The following is a 22,518-nucleotide window of genomic DNA, read 5'->3' as shown; positions in this document are numbered from 1 at the left end:
CCGCGCGCCTCACGTCGGGCGGGAAACACAAAATGGCGACGCGGAGGGGGATCGCTGCCGCTGCCGCTGCCGGCGGGGTCTGGTGAGGGGCGGGATTGGGGGTCGGTCCCGCCGGGACCCTGCACCCGCCCCGGGAGCCCGCGCCTGCGGGCAGCGTCCGCCTGGGGCGGGCGGGTTTGGTGCTGGTGTTTTGTCTCGGAGTGGCTCGGCTGTCCCGGCGGTTTTTGTGTGCGGCTTGACCTCCGACTGCTCTGGTGAGGTGAAAGACGGCGTTGGTTTTCTGGTTCTGGGTTCTCGGGTGCTCGTCTGGTGGTATTCTGCCTTTTTTTTTTTTTTTTTGTGAGGCTGAGGGGAGACCTCGTCGCTCTCCACAGCTACCTGACAGGAGGTTGTAGTGAGGTGGGGGTCAGTCTCGTCTCCCAAGTAACGAGAGATAAGACGAGAGGAAACGGTCTCAAGTTGTGTCAGGGGCGGTTTAGATTGGATATTGGGAAAAATGTCTTCACCGAAAGGGTTGTCAAGCCCTGGCGCAGACTGCCTGGGGAAGTGGTGGAGTCACTATCCCTGGAGGTGTTTAACAGATGTGTAGACATGGCGCTTAGGGACGTGGTTTAGTGGTGGACTTGGCAGTGCTGGGTTAACGGTTGGACTCGATGAGCTTAAGGGTTTTTTCCAATCTAAATGATTCTGTGTTTACTGAAAATTTATATTTCTGTTGGAATCTAGTTGACTTCAGGTTTCTACACTAGTTGACTACAATAAGGCATCAACTGCACCCAACTCTAAGTGACCTGCGACCCTCAGATGTCACCCATGGGATCATCGGTTGAGAAACAGGTGGCTTAAGCCTGTTTAAAGACCCTACAGGTCTCCCCAGCCGCTGAGCAGGCTGTGAGCTCCTCCGCTGGGAGCTGCCGCTATGGCGGAGGTGGAATCACGCTTCCTGCACCTCCTGCAGCCCATACGTGACCTCACCAAGAACTGGGAGGTGGATGTGGCTGCCCAGCTCGGGGAGTACCTGGAGGAGGTAAGGGGGGGTCCTGCATCCCCTGCGCTGGGTTGGGGAGGTGGAGAGTGGTGCCCTTCAGCCCTGCCTGCGCAGGTGTCGTGGTTTCAGCTGGGATAGAGTTAATTGTCTTCCTAGTAGCTGGTACAGTGCTATGTTTTGAGTTCAGTATTAGAAGAATGTTGATAACACACTGATGTTTTCAGTTGTTGCTAAGTAATATTTAGCCTACATTCAAAGATTTTTCAGCTTCTCGCGCCCAGCCAGCGAGAAAGCTGGAGGGACACAAGAAGTTGGGAGGGGACACAGCCATGGCAGCTGACCCAAACTGGCCAAAGGGGCATTCCATACCATGTGCTGTCATGCCCAGTATATAAACTGGGGGGAGTGGGAGTGGGGGGATCGCCGCTCGGGGACTAACTGGGCATCGATCTGCAGGTGGTGAGCAATTGCACCGTGCATCATTTGTATCTTCCAATCCCTTTATTATTACTGTTGTCATTTTATTAGTGTTATCATTATTAGTTTCTTCTTTTCTGTTCTGTTAAACTGTTCTTATCTCAACCCACGAGTTTTACTTCTTTTCCCTGATTTTCTCCCCCATCCCCCTGGGTGGTGGGCAGTGAGTGAGCAGCTGCGTGGTGCTTAGTTGCTGGCTGGGATTAAACCACGACAGTGCGCGGGCCTTCTGTCTGCACCCCCGCAGCCGCCCCAGTGTGCTGCTGGCATGATTGACTCTTCCCTCTCCCTGTGCTACCCTCAAATCCAGCCTGTGAATCTGCATTTCATTTTCCTTCTTTTGCTTATTTCGCAGCTGGATCAAATCTGCATTTCCTTTGACAATGGCAAAACCACCATGAACTTCATAGAAGCGGCCCTGCTGATCCAGGGCTCTGCCTGTGTCTACAGTAGGAAGGTGAGGAGACTGGCAGTGACTGCCGCGTCGTGGCCCTGGTCCTGTTGCCCTGCCTGTTCCGCGATCCCTCAGCCAGTGGTCCTGAGGCCGAGCTCCACCGGGGCTGCTCTGGGAATTTGAAAGACTTGAATGTAATAATGACTAATAGAAATGAAAGGATACAAATTTATAATTCCTAAACTCAACCCTTTTATACACATTGGGGTCAGCAGCCTGGAAAAGAGCAAGAATTTTGCTGTTCAGCACTTTCTTCTCTAGACGGTGGAATACAAAAACCCTGCTTCCCCAAATCTGGCCTCAGAATGGCCTCAACAGTGAAAAGAATAACAAGGTTATCAAGAAATTAAACTCCAGCTGCCTGGGGACAAGGGGAGGGTGGTGGTTCATCCCGGCATCAGCTGGAGTAGCTTTTCTGGGAGCTGCTTTCTCCTTCTCCAAGAGTCTGGTTGCTACTTTGCAGGTGGAGTATCTCTACTCGCTGGTCTATCAGATGCTCGACTTCATCTCCAATAAAAAGTAAGTAGAGCTCCCCCCACCCCCGGGGAGGCAGCTTTTCCAGGGGCTCAGGGCTGCTCCCCTCCAGCGCACCATTGCTGCCTTGGCAGAAAATGCTGCCACGTGCTCCTGCCTCGCTGCTCTTTCCCTCTGCGTCATGTTAAGGCCCAAGCTCTTCCCCGCTTTCTTTCTTGACGAAGTTCAGTAGTGCTTGCCCTGAGAACGCATGAGCTGTGTGTCCTCTTGGGGATGAAACTGTGCCCCCCACCTGCAGAGAGAGCCTGTGGGAAGGTTCGTGACCCCACTCCCTCTCTGAGCCTTGCTTCTACTGCGACTGACCACTCTGCCACTACGCAATCATCGCTTTAAAAAACCAAACAAATCTATTGCCGTGTCAGTCTCCAGCCCCGTAAAAAGTTCTTTGAAGCAGAAGGATTGTTGTGGTTGCAGAAAAGTTCCCTGGTGGGACTTGCTTCAGCCCAGAGGGCCTGGGGCGATGCTCATCCCCACGCGCTCTTCCAGTGGCATCATCCTGTGGTTTTCTTGCTGCAGCGCTTTGCTGTTGTGTAAGGAGAGGGCAGTGCCCGGCGTCCCGCAGAGTAAATCTTAGCAGAGAATAAACTGTCTCATGTGGCAAAGCAGCTTGGGATTTATTCTTCGCCTTATTGCTGAAAGTGGGGCTCTGCCGCTGCAGTTCTCCAAGCTGCCTTGCGAAACTTGCCTGTTGCCAGCCTGGCGCCAGCTCTGAACACGCTCTCCCCTGAGGAGAGGTCAGCTAACAGCACCCTTCTGTCTGTGCTCAGACTGGGCATTTGGGGAAAGATGAGGGTTTTGTGCTGCACCTCACTCTGAACAACTGCTTGGCTCCAACCACGCAAATGAGCTTCCTGAAGGAACCTCCCTGCCCAGCCATGAGCCGTGCTTGTAAGGAAATATTGCCAGTTGTTTGGGGAGGCTGATGCAGAGGACCTGAAAGCGGCTCTGCTCGGGCTGGAGCAAGGCGAAGCCACTGCAGAGGTTTCTGAAAGTCTCTGACAATTATTTCTGTGCTGTGGCATTGAAGTGAAACGTTCCCTTCTGTTTCTGTAACAGAGCTTCTGAGCTGGAATTGGCAGGATGTTTTTGTTCCAGATGGGATTTGTCGGGCAGGCTGGATCCCCTCTTCCCACAAGCCCCAATTCCTTTGCAGCCCCCCACTGCCCTCCTGGGCAGGCGCAGAGGAGCACTAAGAGCGTGTTAGCTCGAGTGTGCTGATGGCACAGCTCTCTGGCGGTGCCGGTGGTCGCACCGTCACCTCTCCCTGCTGTCCATAGTGCTGTGGGACGCTCCTGCTTAGAGCGGCTGCAGCAGTGTTGGAGGGAACCTGCTGCCACTTCGCCTCCAGCCCTTCCCTGCTGCCCCGGGCAGATCCTGAACCATGTGTTTTGCTCCCTGACTCAGGCGGGAAAAACAGCCCAGCTCCTTGGGGCAGGACGGCAAAGACACCGACGCGAGCTTTGGGGCTGGCAAGGAGGAGGTGAGAGGGGTGTCTGTGCCCCGTCGTGGCGTGGGGAGCGGAGTGCTTGGCGGCTTGTGTGCGCAGGCAGAGCTGGTTTCGGCTGCTGGGCTGCAAGGGTACGAGGGGGCTGCAGGCACCGGGGGATGCCCCCAGTGCTCCCCCCTTTCTGACTGGCGCTGTGGCTGCCGTCTCCTGTGTATGCTTTCCTGCTGTTCCCTAGTAGGGGGGAGTTTAGCCCCACATCTACCCCCAGGCATGGTGGGAGGACTCAGTGAGCTTTTTGTCAGGACACTGCTGTGCTGGCCTCCACGGGACATCAACTGCTACCTCGCAGCCCTCCTGGAGAAGAGCTAGCCCCTGTGCAGTGCGTGGGGACCTCCCCCCACCCACCCCGGGCTTAGCCTTCCTTCCCTTAATCCTTAGCTTGGGCTATCTCTCGGGACTCTGTCCCCCAGGAGCACGGCAGCTGCCTGGGCTGGACCTTTCCCGTGGGAGCGGGCACCTTCATTGCTTCCTTGCTTTCCTCCTGCCTGGTGGGTGCTGCCCTCGCAGTGCTGCACACCACAGCCCCGCTCCTGCCCTGCTACAGCAGCTCAAAAGCTGCAGCTCCATCGTCTCTGCCACTGGGTCTGTCCTGCTTGCGTGGTGCAGCCGTGGGAGGGTTAGGGTCCCTCAGTGGTGGTGCGGCCTGGCAGGCTGAGCCAGGGTGACCGCTGGTGGGACTCTCTCAGCAGTTTCTCTCCCTGGACGACATCGGGGACAGCAGCCATGTGAGCGTGGACATGAAGAAGGATCATCAGCCCAAAGTAAGAGAAGCCACTCTCCTCCTTTTCTGTCCCTCCCTGCATCAGGGTTTTCCCAGATGAATCCCACGGGTGCCCAGGGCCAGTTGCTGTCCCAGCCAGGCTCTGTGGGGACGGTGGCACCCAGGCAGCGCTGTGCTGTGCTGGGCGCCTTCCCCGGTCTCCATCCCACCCTGCTTGCCTTTGCAGACTGTGAACATCATTCCCTTGACTCCGATGTCTTTGGTCCCCCCGGAAGAGGCTGACAAGAGGGACAACCCTCTGTTCAGGTGAAAGCTCCCTTGCCGTGCCCCTCAGCTGCTTCCCATGGGTTTATTTGGTGTCGCTCCCTGGTCCCGTTGTTGTAGTAGGATTGGGCTTTCCCTGTGCCTTAACCAAGGAAGCAGTGCTTTCCCAGTTAAAACTGGATGGCAGGCAGGATAATCCCACAGGCCCTGGACAGCTGGGAGGTGTGGAGCCCTCTGGTGAGGGCAGGGCAGGAGGGTCCCCAGGGGAGGGACAAGCTGGGGCTATGCTGGGAAATCCGAGCAAGACTTTGCCGGGCCAGAGAAGCTGAGAATGGCCAGTGGGAGGGCTGGGGCTGGTGATTCCCCCCTGCATCCCCTGGAGCAGGGGGGCTTTGGCTTTGGGGACGCTCCAGCGGGGCTCCCCCCAGGGCAGGCCAGTGCCCCTCTCCCTGGGCTCCCAGTGGGACAGGGCAGAGCCTGGTCTCGGGGGTCCTCTGACGGGTTTTTGCTCTCAGCCGGAAAGGGGAGATCCTTGCCAGCCGGAAGGATTTCCGGATGAACATGAGCACCCCTCACACCACTGGAGCCTTCCTGCTGGAGCCGGCAGGCCTCTCCCCCATCTGCCCGCAGGAGCAGCAGCTTGAAGTGAGCCCCGGTGGAGTGGCAGGTACAGGGGACTCAGGGCACGGATCTCCGCGGACTTGCTGGCTGGGAGGCAGCACTGTGGGTGGGAGGCACCCTGGGGTGCTTTGCTGGCCACCTGCCTCCAGCAAAACGGCCTGCAGAAGTGCAGGGCCCCTCGTTGCTGGAGGTGATCAGGTGCTGGGCAAGGGCAGGGTGCTGATGCCGGCAGCAGGGAGCCTGCCCGTGGCTGTCAGCCTCGCTGTGGCCGGTGGGAAGGAGCAGCATCGAGGCTGCTCTCCGTCAGTGCTGGTGGCTGGGGCTCCTGCAGGCAGGGGCGGTGTGGGAGCCCACCTGCCGGGGGGCTGCTGGTGACCTCTCACCTCTGTCACCTCGGCAGGAGCGCCGTCCTGCGTCCTCGGCAGCAGGAGGGATTGCGTCAGCACCGGCAGGGCTCCCGTCCAGGCGCTGAGCTTTTCCACAGACAGAGGTGAGATGTGCATGGTTAGCGGGCTGAGGGGAGGTCTGGCCATTTGTCCTTCCTGCCTGTGTGTCTGGCTGGGCTGGGCAGGACTGTGTGTGTTTAGGCAGCTGCTGCCACGTGGGATGCTCCTGCCCTCTTGTATTGAGGCAGTCTGGTCCTCTCAGCAGCTTCAGCTGGCCACTTGGCCATGACAAGTGAGGCTCCCTGGAGGAGCTCCACAGCAGATGGGGTGGAAATGGGAGAGCCCAGAGGCTTTTATGGTGTTTGACTGTTTAGTCCCCCCACCAGGTGCCACAGGACCAGACGATGCTGACAGCAGAGATGACGACATGCCCGGCGCCCTGGAGGACGATGTGGAAATGACTCTGGCTCCTAACGAACACATTGAGGCGCAGAGGGTAGGTGTGGGCAGGGGCTCAGGGCAGTGCTGCCGCCTCACTCCTTCCCCGGAGCCCCGCGCTTCACTGCCTGGCACTGTGGGAATCTCACCGGCTCATTCTGTGTCTGCCAGAGCGCGGCCCGGACGAAGGGGTATGTGCTGCGGGAGCGAGCCCCTGCCGAGGACCCCAAAGCCCGCCTCAAGGTAGGGGGGCCCAGAGCTGGGGAGTCTCTCTCTGTCCACATGGGACACTGTGGGAAGCCCCGGGACATCCCTGCCCTCTCCGCCGTGCTCTGTGCCGTGCTGGTGCCAATGGTGGGGTGACCTGCTGGGGCCAGGTGACTCCCGTGTGCCCACCCCAGAGTGCCACAGGGAGCTTTGCTGGCTTCATCTCTGCTCACTCCTCTGCCAGGAGATGCTGGATCCGTGGCAAAGCCTCGACCCCTTCAGTGACTCTGAGGACAAGCCGTTTAAGAAAGGTATTTGAGGTGGAGCTGGGGAAGAGGGGCTGCTCCCTGCGTTTCGGTTTGCCCTGGATGGGCCAGGGCCCAGCTGCGCAGGGGCAGCAAGGCTCCGTTTCCCAGCCACTTGTCCTCCAGCATTCTCAGAGCCACGTCGGGTCTTTCCAGCTCCATGATGGGCAGAGGGGCCTGGGAGAGGGGCAGCTGCCCTGTGCCGGACCCTCGGGGGTGGCTGGGCTGCGCGTGGAGCACCGGCACGGGACTCTCCTTGCGGCACACAGTGCCACTTGCGCAGGGCTGCTGATCTCTGCCTGCCTCCAGGGAGACCCTTCCTGGTGCCACACGGCCTGGACGATGTCGTCGGTGGCAAGCGGAAGAGGAAGGGACCGAGGAAGCTCCAGGACTTCATGGAATGGTTCTCTGCAGCCTGTGAGTATCGTGTCCGTCGTGTTTCCCGCAGGATCCCACCATGATCCAGCCAGGCTCGCAGCAGGACCCTTCTCTGCCAGGAATCGCCTTGCCCAAACCCCTCTGCCGTGGGTGCTCCGGTCCTGGCTGGCCCCGTTCAGCAGCAGCTTCGGTCCTGTAGCAGCCTCTGTCTGTGCTCCGGTCTTGCTCTTGCTGGAGCTGTCCAAGCAGCTCCATCCCATTTACTGAGTGGGATGCGAATTGCCTTTGTTGGCCCAGGATCTCTTCGCCTGGGCTTGTACCTTAATCAAGGCACTGAGGAGAAAGGGACAAATGATCTGAGATGGAAGCAGCTGGCCAGAGCTCTGACCTCAGCAGGGTGTTAAACAGGACGCGTTTACAGCAGGCACAGCAAGTCAAATAATAGCAGCTTAACTATAAATGTGGGTGGGTTGTACTGCGAGGGGAGGAGGAGAGGTCGGAGCAGGAGTCCCCCCCACTCCCGTACTGCTGAGGTGGCCCCCGCTGTGCCCCTCGCCCCCTCTCCTAAGGTGGGGCTGCACTTTCCCTGGCCAGAGCAGGCTGCGTTAGACCCTGGAACTGGAGCTGCTGGTGGCTGTCCCAGGGATGGCTGGGACGCCTTTGCGGGGAAAGGAGGTGGCTCTGGAGGTGACAACCGGCTTGTTGCACACTGCGACGGTAGTGGAAGCGGTCGGTGGTGCTGTCACTGGAGGGCTGCCTGCTGCTGCTAGCCCCCCTTGCATGCCCATTCTCCCTGCTGGCTTCCCCCGGAGCGTTGATGGAGTTGGCATCGGTGATGGTTCGCAACTTTAATCCTTTCTGGTTCCCCCAGATAACAACGTCGCTGACAGCAGGAAAACCAGGAGGAAAGGGCCAACATTCGCAGGTGAGCGGGACGAGTGTGGCCTGTTGGTAGGGTGCCGTTCTGCTCCCAGCACGCGGCTCTGAGCACAGGGAAAGGCGCAGCCATGCCCGGTACTGCAGCCGTGCCCTGTGCCGCATAGCCTCCCTGGGTGGGCTTTGGGCTGGAAAGCAGCGGGATGCCTCACTGAGGAGCTGAGACTGGGGTGAACACCTGGAAGGGAGCAGAGCCAGAGCGGTGGCAGCAGGGCTGTGCCAGGGGAGCTCGCGGCAGAGGGCACAGGCGGCACTGGGAAAGCCCCGCTGTTGGGGCTGGAGGAGGGTGTTCTAGCTTAGGAATGACAGGCGATTTCTAGGTTTTGCAGCTCTTCCCCTTTCAAAAGGCAGACCTGCAAACCGGCTGAGCTAAACCTGGCCTCTGCTGGCTGCAGAGCCCCTCATGTGCCGGGGGGGCCGGGGGACTGGCATGACAGAGGGTAAGGGCAGGCATCACACCTGCCTGCGACCCCAAAACTGTGTGAGGGGAGCCTGGGCAGGCACCCTGACAGCTGCAGTGTGCCAGGGCGGGGGGCTTTGCTGGGAGGTGGGGGCTGGGTCCCCCCCCCGGGGTACAGAGGAGCTCCCCAGGGCTGTGTGCCCTGTCTCTGTGCAGATCTGGAGGTGCTGTACTGGAAGGAGCAGAAGTTGCGGATGGCGGCACAGAGGAAGCTGCAGAGCTGGCCGGTGAGCGGGCACAGCACCGGGCAGGGCTGGGGGGAGCTGGGCTCACTGGGAGCCCTGCCTGCTCTCGCAGGGGGGGACACCTATGGCAGGGGGGCTCCCGGCCTGGTGCCTTGCACCCCTCCTGCATGCCCCAGTGGGCCATGGGGTCCCTTGCGGGGGGTTCATGGCTGTTATCTACCAGGAGCCGCTGTGCCCACTGCCGCGTAAGGAGGAGCCGGATCTGCTGGAGGAGGAACGCGGGGCTGACTGTGACGAAGGAGCAGGTACTTCAGCACCCCAGACCCTCCCTCTCCAGCCGGGGTCCCATCCTGCCCCCTCCCGCCATGCTGGCAGCCCTTATCAAGACAAAGCCAGACCCGGGGCAGGGGGCACTGAGTGCATCTCCCCTCCTGGCAGGTGACTTCATGGAGTACGAGGACATCCAGGCTGAGGGCCCGGAGGAGCTGGGGGAAGGAGCCCTGGGTGAGTGCTGGTGGGGGTCTGGCAAGCACACGCCCCTTGGCACAAGCCCCACGGCCTCCGTGCTGCAGCGGGGGGGGGGGCCTGCGGCTGTGCCCCGTCCCTTCTGGGGAGTATCCCTTGTCCCTGCTCGGCAGGAGGGGGTGGTTGCATGGTGTTGCTGCTGGTGACACTCTGCCCTCCCGCAGGCCCCCCCAACCTGGGCTCGCTGGGCTACGAGGAGCTGGTGCGCAGGAACGTGGTAGGTGCCTATGGGCAGGAGGATGGTGTGGGGACGGGGCAGGGATGCTGCGAGGTGGGGGAAGGCGATGGGAAGGTTTGGGTGCCCCTGCTCCCCTCTCCCCGCAGGAGCTGTTCATCGCCAACTCCCAGAAGTATGCGCAGGAGACGGAGCTGTCCCAGCACGTCCGCCGCTGGGAGGAGAGGATCGGGCCGCTGCTGCAGGAACAGGCAGGGACCCATGCGGGCAGGGGGCTGGGGTGGGCAGGGGACCGGCAGCCCCCTCCCAGCGCCTAAGCCCGCTCCACCCGCAGGAGGAGCGGGCCACCTTCGACATCCACGGCTACGGGGACACGCTGGTGAGCAGCTGCAGGCGCCTGGGCGAGTGGCGGTCCTTCGCCAGCCTGGTGGCGGGGAAGCCCCCCTTCGAGGTGTGCCGCTACATGCTGGCCACCCTCCAGCTGGTAAGTGTGTGGGGCACAGAAAGCAGGGGGGTTTGCGGAGCCCACCCGCTGCTCCCTTTCTCCTTCCGTCCCTCTCCCCCCCCCCAGGCTAACGACTCCGTGGTGGAGCTGGCGCAGGACCCGGGGCTGGAGCAGGCGCTGGACACGGCGCGCCTGCGGCTCCTCACCCGCCAGCGGCCACAGGAGCGCTTCCACGCCTTCCAGCCCCCCTCCGCCTGCCCCTGAGCGAGCATGCCTCCTCTCCGCATACCCCTCACCGCCCCCCCGTCCCAACTCTCGGTAATAAAACCCTACTTTGGTAAAGGCTCTGCTGTGGTGGGGGTCCCCAGGGCGGGAAAAGCTCCTTCTCTTGGGGCTGGCACCAATCTCTCCTCTTGGGGCCAGGCCTGAGGGCCGACAGGGGTGTTCCCCCCTCTCCTCGCCCACCAGGAGCCGCGGCAGGCATTTTGGGGGCGCAGGCGTATTTATTTTCCTCAGTCGAGGAGGGGCTCGTAAGTCTCCATGTGCCGGCGGACGCTCTGGGCGATCTGGGCGTCCGTCTTGCTGCGTCCATAGTAGTCGAGGAAGAGCCCGTCGGGGCCCAGCAGGTAGATGAGGACGGTGTGGTCCACGATGTAGTCGCCATCCTCGTCCTTGGGGCCGGTGCTGGCGTAGACGCGGTAGGCGTCGGCGGCCGCCCGCACCTCCTCCGGGCTGCCGGTCAACCCCAGGAGCCGGGGGTGAAAATCCCGGACGTAACGCTTCATGGCTGCCACGTCGTCGCGCTGGGGGTCGACGGTGATGAAGAGGGGCTGGAGGGGAGGAAGGCCCGGCTCCCGCTCCAGCAGCTCCACGGCCCGGCTCAGCTTCTCCAGCTCCTCGGGGCAGATGTCGGGGCAGTGGGTGAAGCCGAAGTAGAGCAGCACCCACTGCCCGCGGAAGTCGGCCTTCCGCCGTGGACGACCCTCCTGGTCCAGCAGCCGGAAGTCGCCCTGGCCCAGCGCCAACGCCCGCAGCTCCGCCTGCCGCCGCGCCCGCTGCCGACGCCCCTTCTCCTCCCGCAGGTACAGCCATGCTGCCGCCGCCGCCGCCCCCGCTGCCGCCACCACCGCCAAACGCCGTCCCAGCGGCAGCCCTTCCCCTGCCGCCGCCCGTGCCGCCAGGTTGCGGCGGGGGAGCGGCGGGCGGCGGGCGGGCAGCAGGTGGCGGGCGGGCAGCAGGGCCCGGAACATGGCGGGGCTGCGGGGAGGGGTGCGATGGCGAGGGGGGAACGCAGCCTGCTGCCCTCTGACCCCCGCCCTGCGCCCTTTCACCCCTCCGCCTGCTCCTCCTGCCACCCTCTGACCTCCCACCCCTGCCCCCCTGCTGCCCTTTGATCCCTGTCCTGTGCCCTGCCCCACCTGGTGCCCCTTGACCCTTCACCCCACTGCCCCTGCTGCCCTTTGACCCCCCCAGCCCTGCCCCCCGGTGCCCTTTGCTCCCTCACCCCACTCCTGCTGCTGCCCCTTGACCTCCTAACCCTGTCCGACCTTGACCCCCTTCGCTGCCCTCTGACCCCCAGCCCCACCCTACCAGTGCCCTTTAACCCCCTCACCCCTGCAGGAGCCCTTGGGTCCCAGCCCGGCCGCCCTCTCCCACCGGTCGCCCTTTGACCCCACCCTTCCGCCCGCCACCCCCCACCGGTGCCCTCTGCCGCCCTCACTGACCGTTGCCCTCTGACCCCGACTCCCGTCCCGCCTACGCTGCGCGCCGCACCGCTACTCCCGGAAGCGGAAGCACCGGGGGGTGGGTGGGCGGGACAGACCCACGCGAAAGGGGCGGGGCGAGCAGGGCGCATGCGCACCGAGCACGCCCGCCTGCGCGTCCCGCCGCGTCTCCGCCAGGGGGCGCCGCCGAGCCCGGCGGGACCCTGACGGCGGGGAGGGGGCGGGGCGATGCGGGCGTGACCACGTGACGCCGGCCCGGCGCGGGCAGGAGCGGGCAGGGGGAGCGGGCAGGAGCGCGGCTTCAGCGCCCGTCCCGGCGGGCCGGGGGGGCCCCCGCGGTCCCTGCCTCTGCCGAGGGGCCCGGGGGTCCGGGGGGCAGGATGATCTCGGCCAGTCGGGGCGGAGGGGCGGGGGGCGGCCCCGGGGCCAGGCGCAGGGCGGCCTGCAGGGCCCCGCGCCCCCCCGCGCCCAGGACCCCGTCGTGGTGCACCCGCAGCCAGGGCTCGCCTGCGGGCAGGGCCGGCCGTGGGCGGGGGGGTCACGGGGAGGGGGGGGCCCGGCAGCCCTCCCCCACCCCCCCCCACCCCCGGTTACCTTCCCGCAGGCGCTGCCCCACGGCCACCAGCAGCTCGGCGCCCACCCGGGGGTTGATGGGGTCCCCGGCCCGCGCCCGGCCGGCCCCCAGGTCGTGGAGGACGTGGGCCAGCGGCAGGGCTTCTACCTGCTGCACCCAGCCTGGGTGGGGAGGGGGGCAAGGAGGGGGGGTTGGGAGTGGGCCCGAGGGGTGCGGGGGCTGGAGTGTGTGGGGACACACTCCTTCAGGGGGTGTGGGGCGGGGGGTGCAGGCAGGGACCCCAGGGTGGGGGGAACGGGGACACAGGGACCCCAAGAGGTGTGGGGTCTGGGGTGGGGGGGAGCGTGGGGACCCCAGGAATGCAGAATGTGGGGCAGGGGGTGCAGGCAGGGACCCCGGGGGGCTGGGGAATGGGGAGCCCCAGGCATGGGAGGTGTGAGGCAGGGGGTGCAGGCAGGGACCCCGGCGTGGGGGGAATAAGCCAGGGGAGCCCAGAGCACCCCGGAGGGTGATGGGGAGAGAGGACGAGGGTGGGGGGCAGGAGGGGATGGGGCAGGGTGTGTGGGGAGAGGGACCCTGGGACAGCCCTCGGCCTCCCCGAGGGGTGCAGGGGGAGCATGGGGCGAGGGGGGGCGAGGGCCACCCCCTCCCCGCTCACCTCCCTGCGGCGCGGGCAGCTCCTCACGGACGCTCGCCTGCCCCAGGACCTGGCAGCGCTGGGTGGGGGTCCCGGTGCAGAGGCGTCGGGCGGTGGCGGGGGGCACCCCCTGCGCCCCCAGCATGGCCTCGAAGGCGCGCAGGGCTGAGCCGTCGTCCAGCGCCTGCCCCAGCCGCTCCCGGCCCTGCTCGGCCGCCCCGGCCAGCCCGCACTGCCACAGCAGCAGACCCCCTGCGGGACGCGGGATGGGACCCCGGCCTGTGGAGACCCCTGCCCCTGCCTCACCGCCCCCCCCCTCCCCCGGGGTGCGGTGGGTGGGAGAGCGTGGGGTGAAGCACCGGCTCTGGGGAATGGCCTGGGGGGCAATGGGGGGGACACCCAGGGGGTATGGGTTGGGGGATAGGGGGATGGAGGGGGGCAGGAAGGCAGATCAGGGGGATGGGGACATGGGAGGGGACCCTGGGGTGTGAGGGCAGGGACAGGGCTGCTGCTGGGGGGGGCAGGGACAGACCCTGAGGCTGGGGTGGACAGGACATGGGACACAGGAAAGGTCCCCAGGGTGATGGAGGGGGGTCAGGCCGGGGCTGAGGGAGACCCCGAGGCTGGGAGGGGGGTGCAGGGCAGGGGACTTGTGTGTGTGGACCCTGGGCCATGGCCTCCTGGTCCCGTCCCCCCCGCCCCGTCCCCCATCCCCGTGGCTGACCCAGGGTGGTGACCAGCTCCCGCAGGTCGGGGGGACCCCCCCCCTCCAGGCACTCCAGGGCTTCCAGCACCTCCAGCGAGTTGCCCACGCAGCGGCCCAGCGGCTGGTCCATGCGGCTCAGCACGGCGGCCGTGCGGATGCCCAGCCGCTCGCCCACCGCCACCTGCGGGCAGGGCAGGGCGAGCGGTGGGCTCAGCCCCAGCGCCCACCGTCCCGGGGTCCCTGCGGCGGGGGGGCCGGGGGCTCACCAGGCTCTGGGCCAGCTCCCGGGCGCTCTCCGGCGTGGGGTACAGGGCCGCGCTCCCAAACTTGACGTCCAGCACCAGCGCCGACAGCTGCTCCGCTGCCTTCTTGCTCAGGATGGAGGCTGGCGCCCGGGTACCCTCGCTGGGATCCCGCTGCCTTCATCCCACCGCGTACCCCCTCCCTGGCCGTGCCCGGAGCCGGGGTGCCTGACCCCGGCCCCCCCCCCGTACCCCATACCTGTGATGAGGGGCAGGCTGTCGACGGTGGCGGTGACGTCCCGCAGGGCGTACAGCACCCGGTCGGCCGGCGCCAGCTCCTCGCTCTGCCCCACGATGCAGCAGCCCACCCGCTCCAGGATGCTCTGCATCTGGTGGGATGTCCTGTCGGCATCCCGACGCCCCGTCCCCCCCGGCGTGCCCGCGGGGTGACGGCGTGGCGGTGGCCGCGTCCCCGTCCCTCACCTGCTCGGGGCTCTGGGAGACGCGGAAGCCGGGGATGGCCTCCAGCTTGTCCAGCGTGCCCCCGGTGTGGCCCAGACCCCGGCCGCTGATCATGGGCACCTGCGGGTGCGAGGGGCGGGTGGGCGCAGGGGTGTTCGGAGGGGCCGTGGGGACCCCGTCGGCCCGTGTCCCCCCCCCACCCCGCTCACCTTGCAGCCGCAGGCAGCCAGGGCGGGGGCCAGGGCCAGGCTGACCTTGTCCCCCACGCCGCCCGTGGAGTGCTTGTCCACCAGCAGCCCCCGCCAGGCGGGGGGCCAGGCCAGCGACCGCCCCGAGGCCGCCATGGCCCGCGTCAGCGCCAGCGTCTCCGCCGCGTCCATGCCCCGCAGCCGGATGGCCATCAGCATGGCACCTGGGGGGGGCACAGTGATGCCATCACAGGGTGATCCCTCCCCCCCAATTGCCGCCCTCCCCCGGAGCCCACCCCAGGGCCCTGCAGCCCCCCGCTCTGGCATCCTTGCCCCTTCCCGGGGGTCTCCCTCTTGTCCCCCCCCGGGTGGTCCCCAGCCGTGTCCCCTGGCTATGACCCCCTGCTGCATCCTAGGGCTCGCCTCGCGGTCCTGCTGTGCCCCCTGTCCCCCACCCGCTGCTGGGGACCCCCACCCATGTCCCCCCATGTGCTCCACCATGCCGGCCTCGGCCATGTCCCTGTGCCGGGTCCCCCAGTGATGTCGCCCCCAGGTCTGCGCCGCCCACACCTCCGCCACGTTCCCCACCACGTCCCTGTGCCACGGCTCCCACCGTGCCCTCGGCTGCATCCCCTGCCATGTCCCACGGCCACGACCCCCCTTCTGCTTCCCCCCCGTCCCCCCGCCCCGCCATGCGCCCACCGATCTGGCCCTGCTGCGCAGTGCCATCCGTCACGCCACGGACGAAGCTCTGGATCTCCTCCTCCTCCAGCCGCTCGCCATCCCGCTTCTTGCCGATGAGGACCGGGAGGGAGGCCTGGGCGGCCATCGCCGGTTCCGCACGGCCGGCCGGCACCCGCTCCTGCCCAGGCTGGCTCCGTGCCCGCGGCAGGGAGGCGTCTCCGGCGCTGGACTCTGTCCCCAGGGGCAGCGAGCGAGGGTCGGGCCGGGCAGGGAGAGGCTGGAGTGGGTGGGTGGCAGGGCTGCCCCCCTTGTCCCCCCCAATTCCCCACGGGGCAACCCCAGGCGATGCCCGAGGACTCTGCATGGCCACCGCTGCCTTGGGTCCCGCACAGCCCTCGGCATCCTCTCCCGCGGCACCCACGGCACCCGTGGCACGTGCAGCACCCACGGCACCATCAGCACGGGGGGGTGTCCCGTGGCACTTTGCTGAGGAGTGCCCCCTCCCTGGCTGGTGCCCCCAGTGCCACCCCACACCCCAAGGTCCTGCGTGGGGTCTCGGTGACTCCCATAGCCGCTGGGGTGGCCCTGGCCCTGGGGGGGGGACGGAGAGGGGTGGGCGCCTGCCGAGGGGCCAAGAGCTCTGGGGTCATGGGGGGGGGGAATATGAGTGGCTGACGTGGGGACCCGTGGTCAGAGCTGGGATGGGGACAGGGAGTGGGACAAGGAACACCCGTGCAGACCCCCCCTCCTGCTCAGGGGGTCACGGCTGGGGATGGGCTTTTGCGAGGACATTGGCAGTGAAAGGAAGGATGGGGGATGAGGGGTCCTGGGCGGGGAGGGTCAGGGGACTTGGTGGCCCCCAGGGCACAGAAGGTCCCCAGGTCCTCTGTGCCGTCTTTGCCCCAGCTCTGCCTTCGGGCCCCGCGTGCCCTGGTTTCAGCTGGGATAGAGTTAATTGTCTTCCTAGCAGCTGGTACAGTGCTATGTTTTGAGTTCAGTATTAGAAGAATGTTGATAACACACTGATGTTTTCAGTTGTTGCTAAGTAATATTTAGCCTACATTCAAAGATTTTTCAGCTTCTCACGCCCAGCCAGCAAGAAAGCTGGAGGGGCACAAGAAGTTGGGAGGGGACACAGCCATGGCAGCTGACCCAAACTGGCCAAAGGGGCATTCCATACCATGTGCTGTCATGCCCAGTATATAAACTGGGGGGAGTGGGAGCGGGGGGATCGCCGCTCGGGGACTAACTGGGTGTCGACCGGCAGGTGGTGAGCAATTGCACTGTGCATCATTTGTATCTTCCAATCCTTTTATTATTACTGTTGTCATTTTATTAGTGTTATCATTATTAGTTTCTTCTTTTCTGTTCTGTTAAACTGTTCTTATCTCAACCCACGAGTTTTACTTCCTTTCCCCAATTTTCTTCCCCATCCCACTGGGTGGGGGGGAGTGAGTGAGCAGCTGCGTGGTGCTTAGTTGCGGGCTGGCATTAAACCACGACACTGCGGCTGCCCCCAGAGCAGGGTTGGGCTGGAGCCCCTCGGCCAGCAGGACGGGCTGCTCCGAGGGACCGGGACCGCGGCAACCCCCGGCTGCGGGGCAGGATGGGACGGGATGGGATGGGATGGGGTGGGATGGGATGGAATGGGATGGGATGGGGTGGGATGGGATGGGACGGGACAGGATGGAGTGGGATGGGACAGGATGGGACGGGACAGGATGGGGTGGCCTGGGATGGGATAGCATGACCAGCCAGAAAGTGTCAGCCGGGTGCTCCGGGCAGGTGGTGGGGATGGGGCTGGAGCAGGGAGAGGGCTGGTACCCCTGTGGGCAGCACATCCTCCATCCCTGGCATGCACTGCCCCAGTTGTGGGGCTGTGGGGCCAGAGCTCAGCCCTGCTTCCCCTCCCGGTGGCCTCGCCAGGGTCTCCTCAGGGACAGAAGGGCACAGGGCAGCTCGCGGGGGGCCAGTGCTCCCCGACCCCCCTGGGACGGCCGCGGTGTCCGGGTGGTGCTGCCCAACCCAGGGCCGAGCGGGACGGGGCAGTCCCGGCCGGGCGACGCGGCGGGACGCGAGGAGAGCAGGAGAGCGACTCTGGCTGAAGGCAACGATCTTTTGGCATTGGTTCTCTCCATTGCCCGTGGCCCCACGGCCGCCCCGCACCCCCCCCTAGTCGGGCACATCCACGATGAGGGGAGCCAGGTAGTCCGAGTGCCGGATCCCGAACGTCAGACCCCGCTGCCGGCCCTGCTGGGCGGGAGAGACGGCGGCGGTGAGGGCCGGGGGGGTCTCATGGCTCCTGGCCCCCCGCTACCGGCACCCTCGCCCTGCCCGCGCCGGCGGGACCCCCGTCACCCCCTCACCTGCTCGGGGCTGTAGGCGCCGGGTCCGGGCTTGGCGGTGGTGTCCCCGGGGAGGGGGTTGCGTGCCAGCATGCTGTACTGCGGCGCCCGCCGCTTGTAGACGTCGGCGTCCACCACGCGGTATCTGCAGGGCCCCGGCGTCTGCAGACAGAGGGTGCGGTGACGTGCCCCCCCGGCCCCCCCGGCCCCCCGGTCCCCCACACCTCACCTTGCACAGGTCCTCGTAGAAGGCACCGACGTTGCTGCGTCCCGGTATGGAGTAGTTGGGGGCCGAGCTCTTGCTCACCACGCGGGGTCCCAGCATGGGGGGCAGCCGGTAGGCTGCGGGGCCTGGGGGGAAATGGGGCTCAGCGGGGCCCTGATGGGGGGGGGGGGCAGGGCAAGGTGGGACAGGGGGGGTTATCCACCTGGGGGAGGTGGGGAAGGGGAGCTCAGCCCAGGGATGATGGGGGGGCTCAGCCTGGGGACGATGGAGGGCTCAGCCCGGGGATGATGGGGGGCTCAGCCCAGGAATGATGGGGGGGGGGCAGCCCAGGGAGATAATGGGGGGCCCAGCCCGGCCCCCGTCTCTCCTACCTGGCGTCTGGTAGATGATGCCCTGCCTGGTGCGGGAGCGGAGGGAGCAGGCGGGTGCGGAGGGGAAAGCCAACCTGCCGGCCCTCTCCGGGGAGTAGCACCCTGGGGGGAGCAGGGCAGCTGGGCCATGGGCACGGCTGGGGGGGTCCCCAGCCCTGCCGCCCCCCCCGGGGCTCCCGGCCCCCGCCCTCACCTGGCCCGGGGGTGTGGATGGGTGGCAGGTCGCGGGGGCGGCTGTAGATGGAGAAAGCGGGGGTCCCGTCCTTGCCCTTGGCGGTGGTCCCGGGGGGCAGCAGGTACACCGGCCCAGGGGAGCGGTCCTCCTGCCGCCCCCCCGTGCGCACCCCGAAGCTGTAGGCGGGCGCGCGGCCGCGGGAGGGGTCGTGCAGACGGTAGCCTGGGCGGACGGGGGGCTCGGTGGGCTGCAGGACCCCCAGCCCCCGGCCGTCCGGCTCCCGGCACCCCGCCGGCACGGCAGCAGCCCCCGGACCCCCATGGCCCCGACTCACCGACGTTGGTGGGGAGCCCATACTTGGGCCCGGGGCTGCTGTAGAGAGCCGCGATGGGACCCCGGGGTCGGTGGGGCCTCCAGCTGCCCACCCAGGCGTTGGCCGACATGGCGGGCCCTGCCGGGAGCGAGCGCAGCCCCTCAGCCCCGACGCCCCCACCCTGGCCCTGCCGCCCTCCGGTGCCGGCCACGGGGTCCCCTCGGAGGGAGATGCGGGTCCGCAGCCCGGGCACCAGTGGCCGTCCACGGGCAAGCAGCCGGCAACACGGTGGCAGCCTGGCGGCATCGCCTTCACGATGGCTGGGGAGCTCGGGGGCTCCGCACCCCCAGCACCCCCCTGATCATCACCCTGGGGACGACCGCCCTGATGGCCCCAGGGAAGACACCCCAGCACCCCAGGGATGCAGCCCCCAGCACCCCAGGGGTGAAGCCCACCCAGCACCCCAGGGATGCAGCCCCCAGCACCCCAGGGGTGAAGCCCACCCAGCACCCCAGGGATGCAGCCCCTCAGTCCCCTCCAGACACAACCCCCAGCACCCTGTGATGCACCCACAGCACCCCACGGATACAGCCCCCAGCACCCTGTATATACAGCCCCCAATACCCCAGGGATGCAGCCCCCAGCACCCCGTGGATGCAGCCCCTGGGACCCCAGAGATGCACCCCCAGCCCTGGGGGTCCTGGTGGGGCTGAGATCCCTTACCCTGAGCAGTGCTGAGCTCTGGCGGGGCTCTCCTCCCCCAGTTACTATGGCACCCGCACAACAAACTGCGCTGGGCAGCCCTGGGTGGGGACGTGGGGACGGGGACGGTGTGGGGACGCAGGCAGCCACGGGCGTGGGGCTGCCCCACTGCAGGAGTCATCGTAGGAGAGGCTGGTCCTGGGGCGTGGGGGTCCTGCAGAGCCACAGGGGGTCTGCGGGGTTGGGGGGGGAGTTGCTGAGGGCGATGAGGGTCCCACATAGGCCATGGGGGTCCCACATAGGCCATGGGGGTCCCATGGGGACCATAGGGGTCCTAGGGGGGCCATAGGGGTTCCACAAGAGACAGGGGGGATCCCACTGGGACCACGGGGATCCTTTTGGGTCCATGGGGGTCCCATGTGGGTCACAGGCTCTCCCTAAGGCCATGGGGGACCGCTGGGCATCACAGGGGTCCCACATGGGCCACAGGATCTGTCTGGGACTACAGGAGCCCCACTGGGGTGACGGGGGTCTCCCAGAGGCAGTGGGGGTCCCATGGGGTGCGCTGCAGTGTTCACTCTGCCAGCCCCGGCTGTTCCTCTGGCAGAAATTTTCGCTGCCCCGAGCCATCCCCATCCCTGTCCCTGTCCCGGTCCCCCTCCCGGCACCCCGTGGTGGTCAGCGGCTGGGTGACCCCAGCACCCTGTGCATGCCAGGCCCTGGCTGGGTCCCTCCGTCCCCAGCCCCGTGGCGCTGTGGGGGGGCGTGGGATCCCGATCCGGGCGGCGAGACCCCGGGTGCGCGGGATGAAGGATGCGCAGACCAAGCTGGGCTCCAGGGACCTTTACTGTGGCCCGTGGCAGGCAGGGGCGGTGGGCAGGGGCAGCAGGCAAGGGTGGCAAGCAGGAGGAGCAGCGGGGCCGGTGCTGGGGGGCTGCCCGCAGCTCTAGGCGCTGGACTTGCAGACGAAGGGTTTTCTGTCGGCGCAGGTGTCGCTGTACCACATCATGAAGTCTGGAAGAGAAAGAGGCCGTCAGCCCCCTGGAATCCCCCCCCGGCCCCCGCAGCATGGCCACCCTGCAGTCCCGCTGCCAGGAGCGCAGCCCGGGGCACACGCGCTCTGCGTGTGCGCGTGGAGTGAGTGTGGGTGCGAGTGTTGTGCACGCAGTGTGGATGTGGGCAGCGTGCACGTGTATACCTGGCGGGGGTGTGTGTGCATGCGTGTGCACAGCATGTGCCTGTACATGTCCACAGCACGCACAGGGTGCATGTGTATGTGTGTATATACATGTGTGTGTGCATATATGTGTGTGTAAGTGTACGTAAGTGTGTTTGTGCCTGCACAACATGCGTGTGCCTGTGCATGCGTGTGCACACACACGTCCGTGCGTGCGTGCGCACCCAGGTGTTAGCCGCCCACCGAGGGCTGCCCCAGCCACGAGCTGGCAAGCACCGTGGGGGTCAGCCTGTGCTGTGGGTGGCCCGGGATGCTGATGGCCGGGGATGCTGGTAGCTGGGGACATGGTGGCCAGGGACCCGCTGCCACCAGTGGGGCCATGCTCACCGGCGGCATCCTGCAACGCGGCACAGGCTCTCCTCCTGGGGCCGGGCTGCCGGTGCCAGGACCCGTAGTTCACCTCCGAGCTGTCTGACCACTGCCAGTGGCGGCTCTGCGGGGAGGAATGACTCCATGACCCCTGGCCGGTGCCACCAGGCCCACTCGGGGGCTGCCGGGAGTGGGTCTCAGGGGTCCCAGAAGGGTCCTGGCTCTGCCCCGGGGCCACACTCACCCCCAGGGGACGGTGGAGGCCGATCCAGATGCCGTCGTCCCAGTCCTCCTCCTCCTCGCTGTCCTCACTGGAGTGGGAGGAGGAGAGCAGGGCGATGACGGCGCGGTGCTCCTCCACGCTGTGCACCGAGGCCAGGTGGGTGCCCGTGCCAAAGCGCTGGCAAAAGGCCTGTGGCAGGGACGGGAGAGTGATGCTGGATCCCAACCCCAGCCCCTGGTCCCTGACCCCAACCTTTGGTCCCCAACCTCAATTCCTGGCCCCAACCTCAACCCCTGGTCCCAGATCCCTGGTTCCACTAAGGATGAGGATGGCAGGACCGGTGCTGTGGGCACATGGGGCGCATGCAGTGCCTGGCACAGCCGGATGCTCTCCCTTGGCACAGGGCGGCTGTGGTGGCACCATGACGGCAGCCGGTCCCACACGGGGCCAGGCCGTCCTCGGAGGGGAACATCTCCATGCCGGGTGGCACCGGCATCCCGATACACGGCCCTGGCAGGGGACCAGCAAAGCCCAGCTCCCTGCCGAACACCACAGGGCTCTGTGGCCATGGGGGTGGATTGGGTGTCCCATGGGGGGGTCACTCCCAAAGCCACATCCCCGCAGCCTCCCGATCCCTTCACCTCTGCCCTTCTCCAGCTCAGCTCCCGGGGGAAGAAGCCGTAGCACCCATCCTCGAAGGGCACCCAGCCCCAGGCGCAGGCAGCCGGCTCCTGCCCTGCGGGAAAGGCAGGGGGTGAGGCAACAGGGAAGAGCGGGGAGCACCACGGTGTCCCCCCCCCAGTGGCACTCACCGTGCAGCCAGGGGACAAGCAGCAGGCAGCCCAGCAGGCCAAGGCTCAGCGTCCTCGTCGGTCCCATCTGTCCCTTCCCTGGGGAGGGACGGTGGCAGGACGAGGGGTGCTCAGCTCCCTGCTGAGCCCCCCCACCCTATGGGTGCCCAAGACCCCTGCCCGGCCCTCCTGCTGCCAGGCTGAGCCGGGCTCTGCCCCAGAGCAGAGCCCGGCTCAGCCTGGCAGCAGGAGGGCCGGGCAGGGGGCTCAACAGGGGTGGATGGGGACCCCCCCCCAACCTGGTCGTGTTGTGGTTGCAGCAGTGGGTGTAGGGGAGCCCACAGGGTGCAGCCGGGGAGGGGATCAGGCTGGTCGAGCAGTGCGCAGGGGAGCAGCAGTGAGATAGCATCAGGAGGGAGGGGAGAGAGGTGCTGGGGCGCAGGGGTTGCGGGGTGCAGGGGTGCAAAGTGTGGAGTGCAGGGTGCAAGGTCCAGGGTGCACAGATGCAGGGGTGCAGAGCGTGTGGATGCAGGGAATCGGGTTGCAGAGGTGTGGGGTGCAGGGTGCGGGCTTACTGGGATGCAGGGGCGAGGGGTGCAGAGT

At 66.3% G+C, this 22,518-nt stretch overlaps 5 protein-coding genes across 6 annotated transcripts; 1 reads left to right on the top strand and 4 right to left on the bottom strand.

Annotated features, from left to right (window-relative positions):
* Positions 1–28: 28 nt before the first annotated feature.
* NCAPH2 (non-SMC condensin II complex subunit H2) lies at positions 29–10,333 on the top strand. Of its 2 annotated transcripts, none has more exons than XM_075024477.1 (21): positions 29–254; positions 727–1,027; positions 1,821–1,922; positions 2,383–2,438; positions 3,858–3,933; positions 4,650–4,721; positions 4,908–4,987; positions 5,461–5,612; positions 5,967–6,056; positions 6,339–6,448; positions 6,562–6,633; positions 6,842–6,908; positions 7,212–7,319; positions 8,152–8,205; positions 8,833–8,903; positions 9,085–9,166; positions 9,300–9,365; positions 9,551–9,603; positions 9,711–9,812; positions 9,896–10,045; positions 10,133–10,333. In XM_075024477.1, exons 2-21 carry the CDS (start codon positions 920–922, stop codon positions 10,268–10,270), a joined length of 1,809 nt encoding a protein of 602 aa, XP_074880578.1. In that variant the 5' UTR covers positions 29–254; positions 727–919; the 3' UTR covers positions 10,271–10,333. The 2 variants fall into 2 exon arrangements, with proteins under 2 accessions (XP_074880578.1, XP_074880577.1); XM_075024476.1 differs by having other exon boundaries at positions 4,647–4,721.
* Positions 10,334–10,469: 136 nt separating this feature from the next.
* On the bottom strand, positions 10,470–11,822 carry SCO2 (synthesis of cytochrome C oxidase 2). The gene is made up of 2 exons (XM_075024479.1): positions 11,731–11,822; positions 10,470–11,263 (listed from the first exon to the last, which is right to left on the bottom strand). Exon 2 carries the CDS (start codon positions 11,254–11,256, stop codon positions 10,519–10,521), a length of 738 nt encoding a protein of 245 aa, XP_074880580.1. The 5' UTR covers positions 11,257–11,263; positions 11,731–11,822; the 3' UTR covers positions 10,470–10,518.
* A 209-nt stretch (positions 11,823–12,031) lies between these two features.
* Positions 12,032–15,462, bottom strand: TYMP (thymidine phosphorylase). Its single transcript, XM_075026691.1, has 9 exons — positions 15,242–15,462; positions 14,561–14,763; positions 14,373–14,471; positions 14,149–14,278; positions 13,914–14,032; positions 13,666–13,828; positions 12,963–13,193; positions 12,325–12,465; positions 12,032–12,237 (listed from the first exon to the last, which is right to left on the bottom strand). Exons 1-9 carry the CDS (start codon positions 15,366–15,368, stop codon positions 12,032–12,034), a joined length of 1,419 nt encoding a protein of 472 aa, XP_074882792.1. The 5' UTR covers positions 15,369–15,462.
* A 1,933-nt stretch (positions 15,463–17,395) lies between these two features.
* CIMAP1B (ciliary microtubule associated protein 1B) lies at positions 17,396–18,783 on the bottom strand. The gene is made up of 6 exons (XM_075026744.1): positions 18,675–18,783; positions 18,359–18,562; positions 18,166–18,267; positions 17,798–17,919; positions 17,590–17,730; positions 17,396–17,476 (listed from the first exon to the last, which is right to left on the bottom strand). Exons 1-6 carry the CDS (start codon positions 18,781–18,783, stop codon positions 17,396–17,398), a joined length of 759 nt encoding a protein of 252 aa, XP_074882845.1.
* A 1,488-nt stretch (positions 18,784–20,271) lies between these two features.
* Positions 20,272–22,003, bottom strand: LOC142030504 (rheacalcin-2-like). Its single transcript, XM_075026743.1, has 5 exons — positions 21,937–22,003; positions 21,766–21,860; positions 21,146–21,313; positions 20,920–21,025; positions 20,272–20,369 (listed from the first exon to the last, which is right to left on the bottom strand). The coding sequence occupies exons 1-5, from the start codon at positions 22,001–22,003 to the stop codon at positions 20,302–20,304; spliced, it is 504 nt and encodes a 167-aa protein (XP_074882844.1). The 3' UTR covers positions 20,272–20,301.
* Between the last annotated feature and the right edge of the window lie 515 nt (positions 22,004–22,518).

This window comes from Buteo buteo, chromosome 4 (assembly GCF_964188355.1).
Source record: "Buteo buteo chromosome 4, bButBut1.hap1.1, whole genome shotgun sequence".
NCBI classification, from domain to species: domain Eukaryota; kingdom Metazoa; phylum Chordata; class Aves; order Accipitriformes; family Accipitridae; genus Buteo; species Buteo buteo.
Note: the sequence above shows the minus strand (reverse complement) of the source record. Positions and strands in the feature narration are given on the sequence as shown.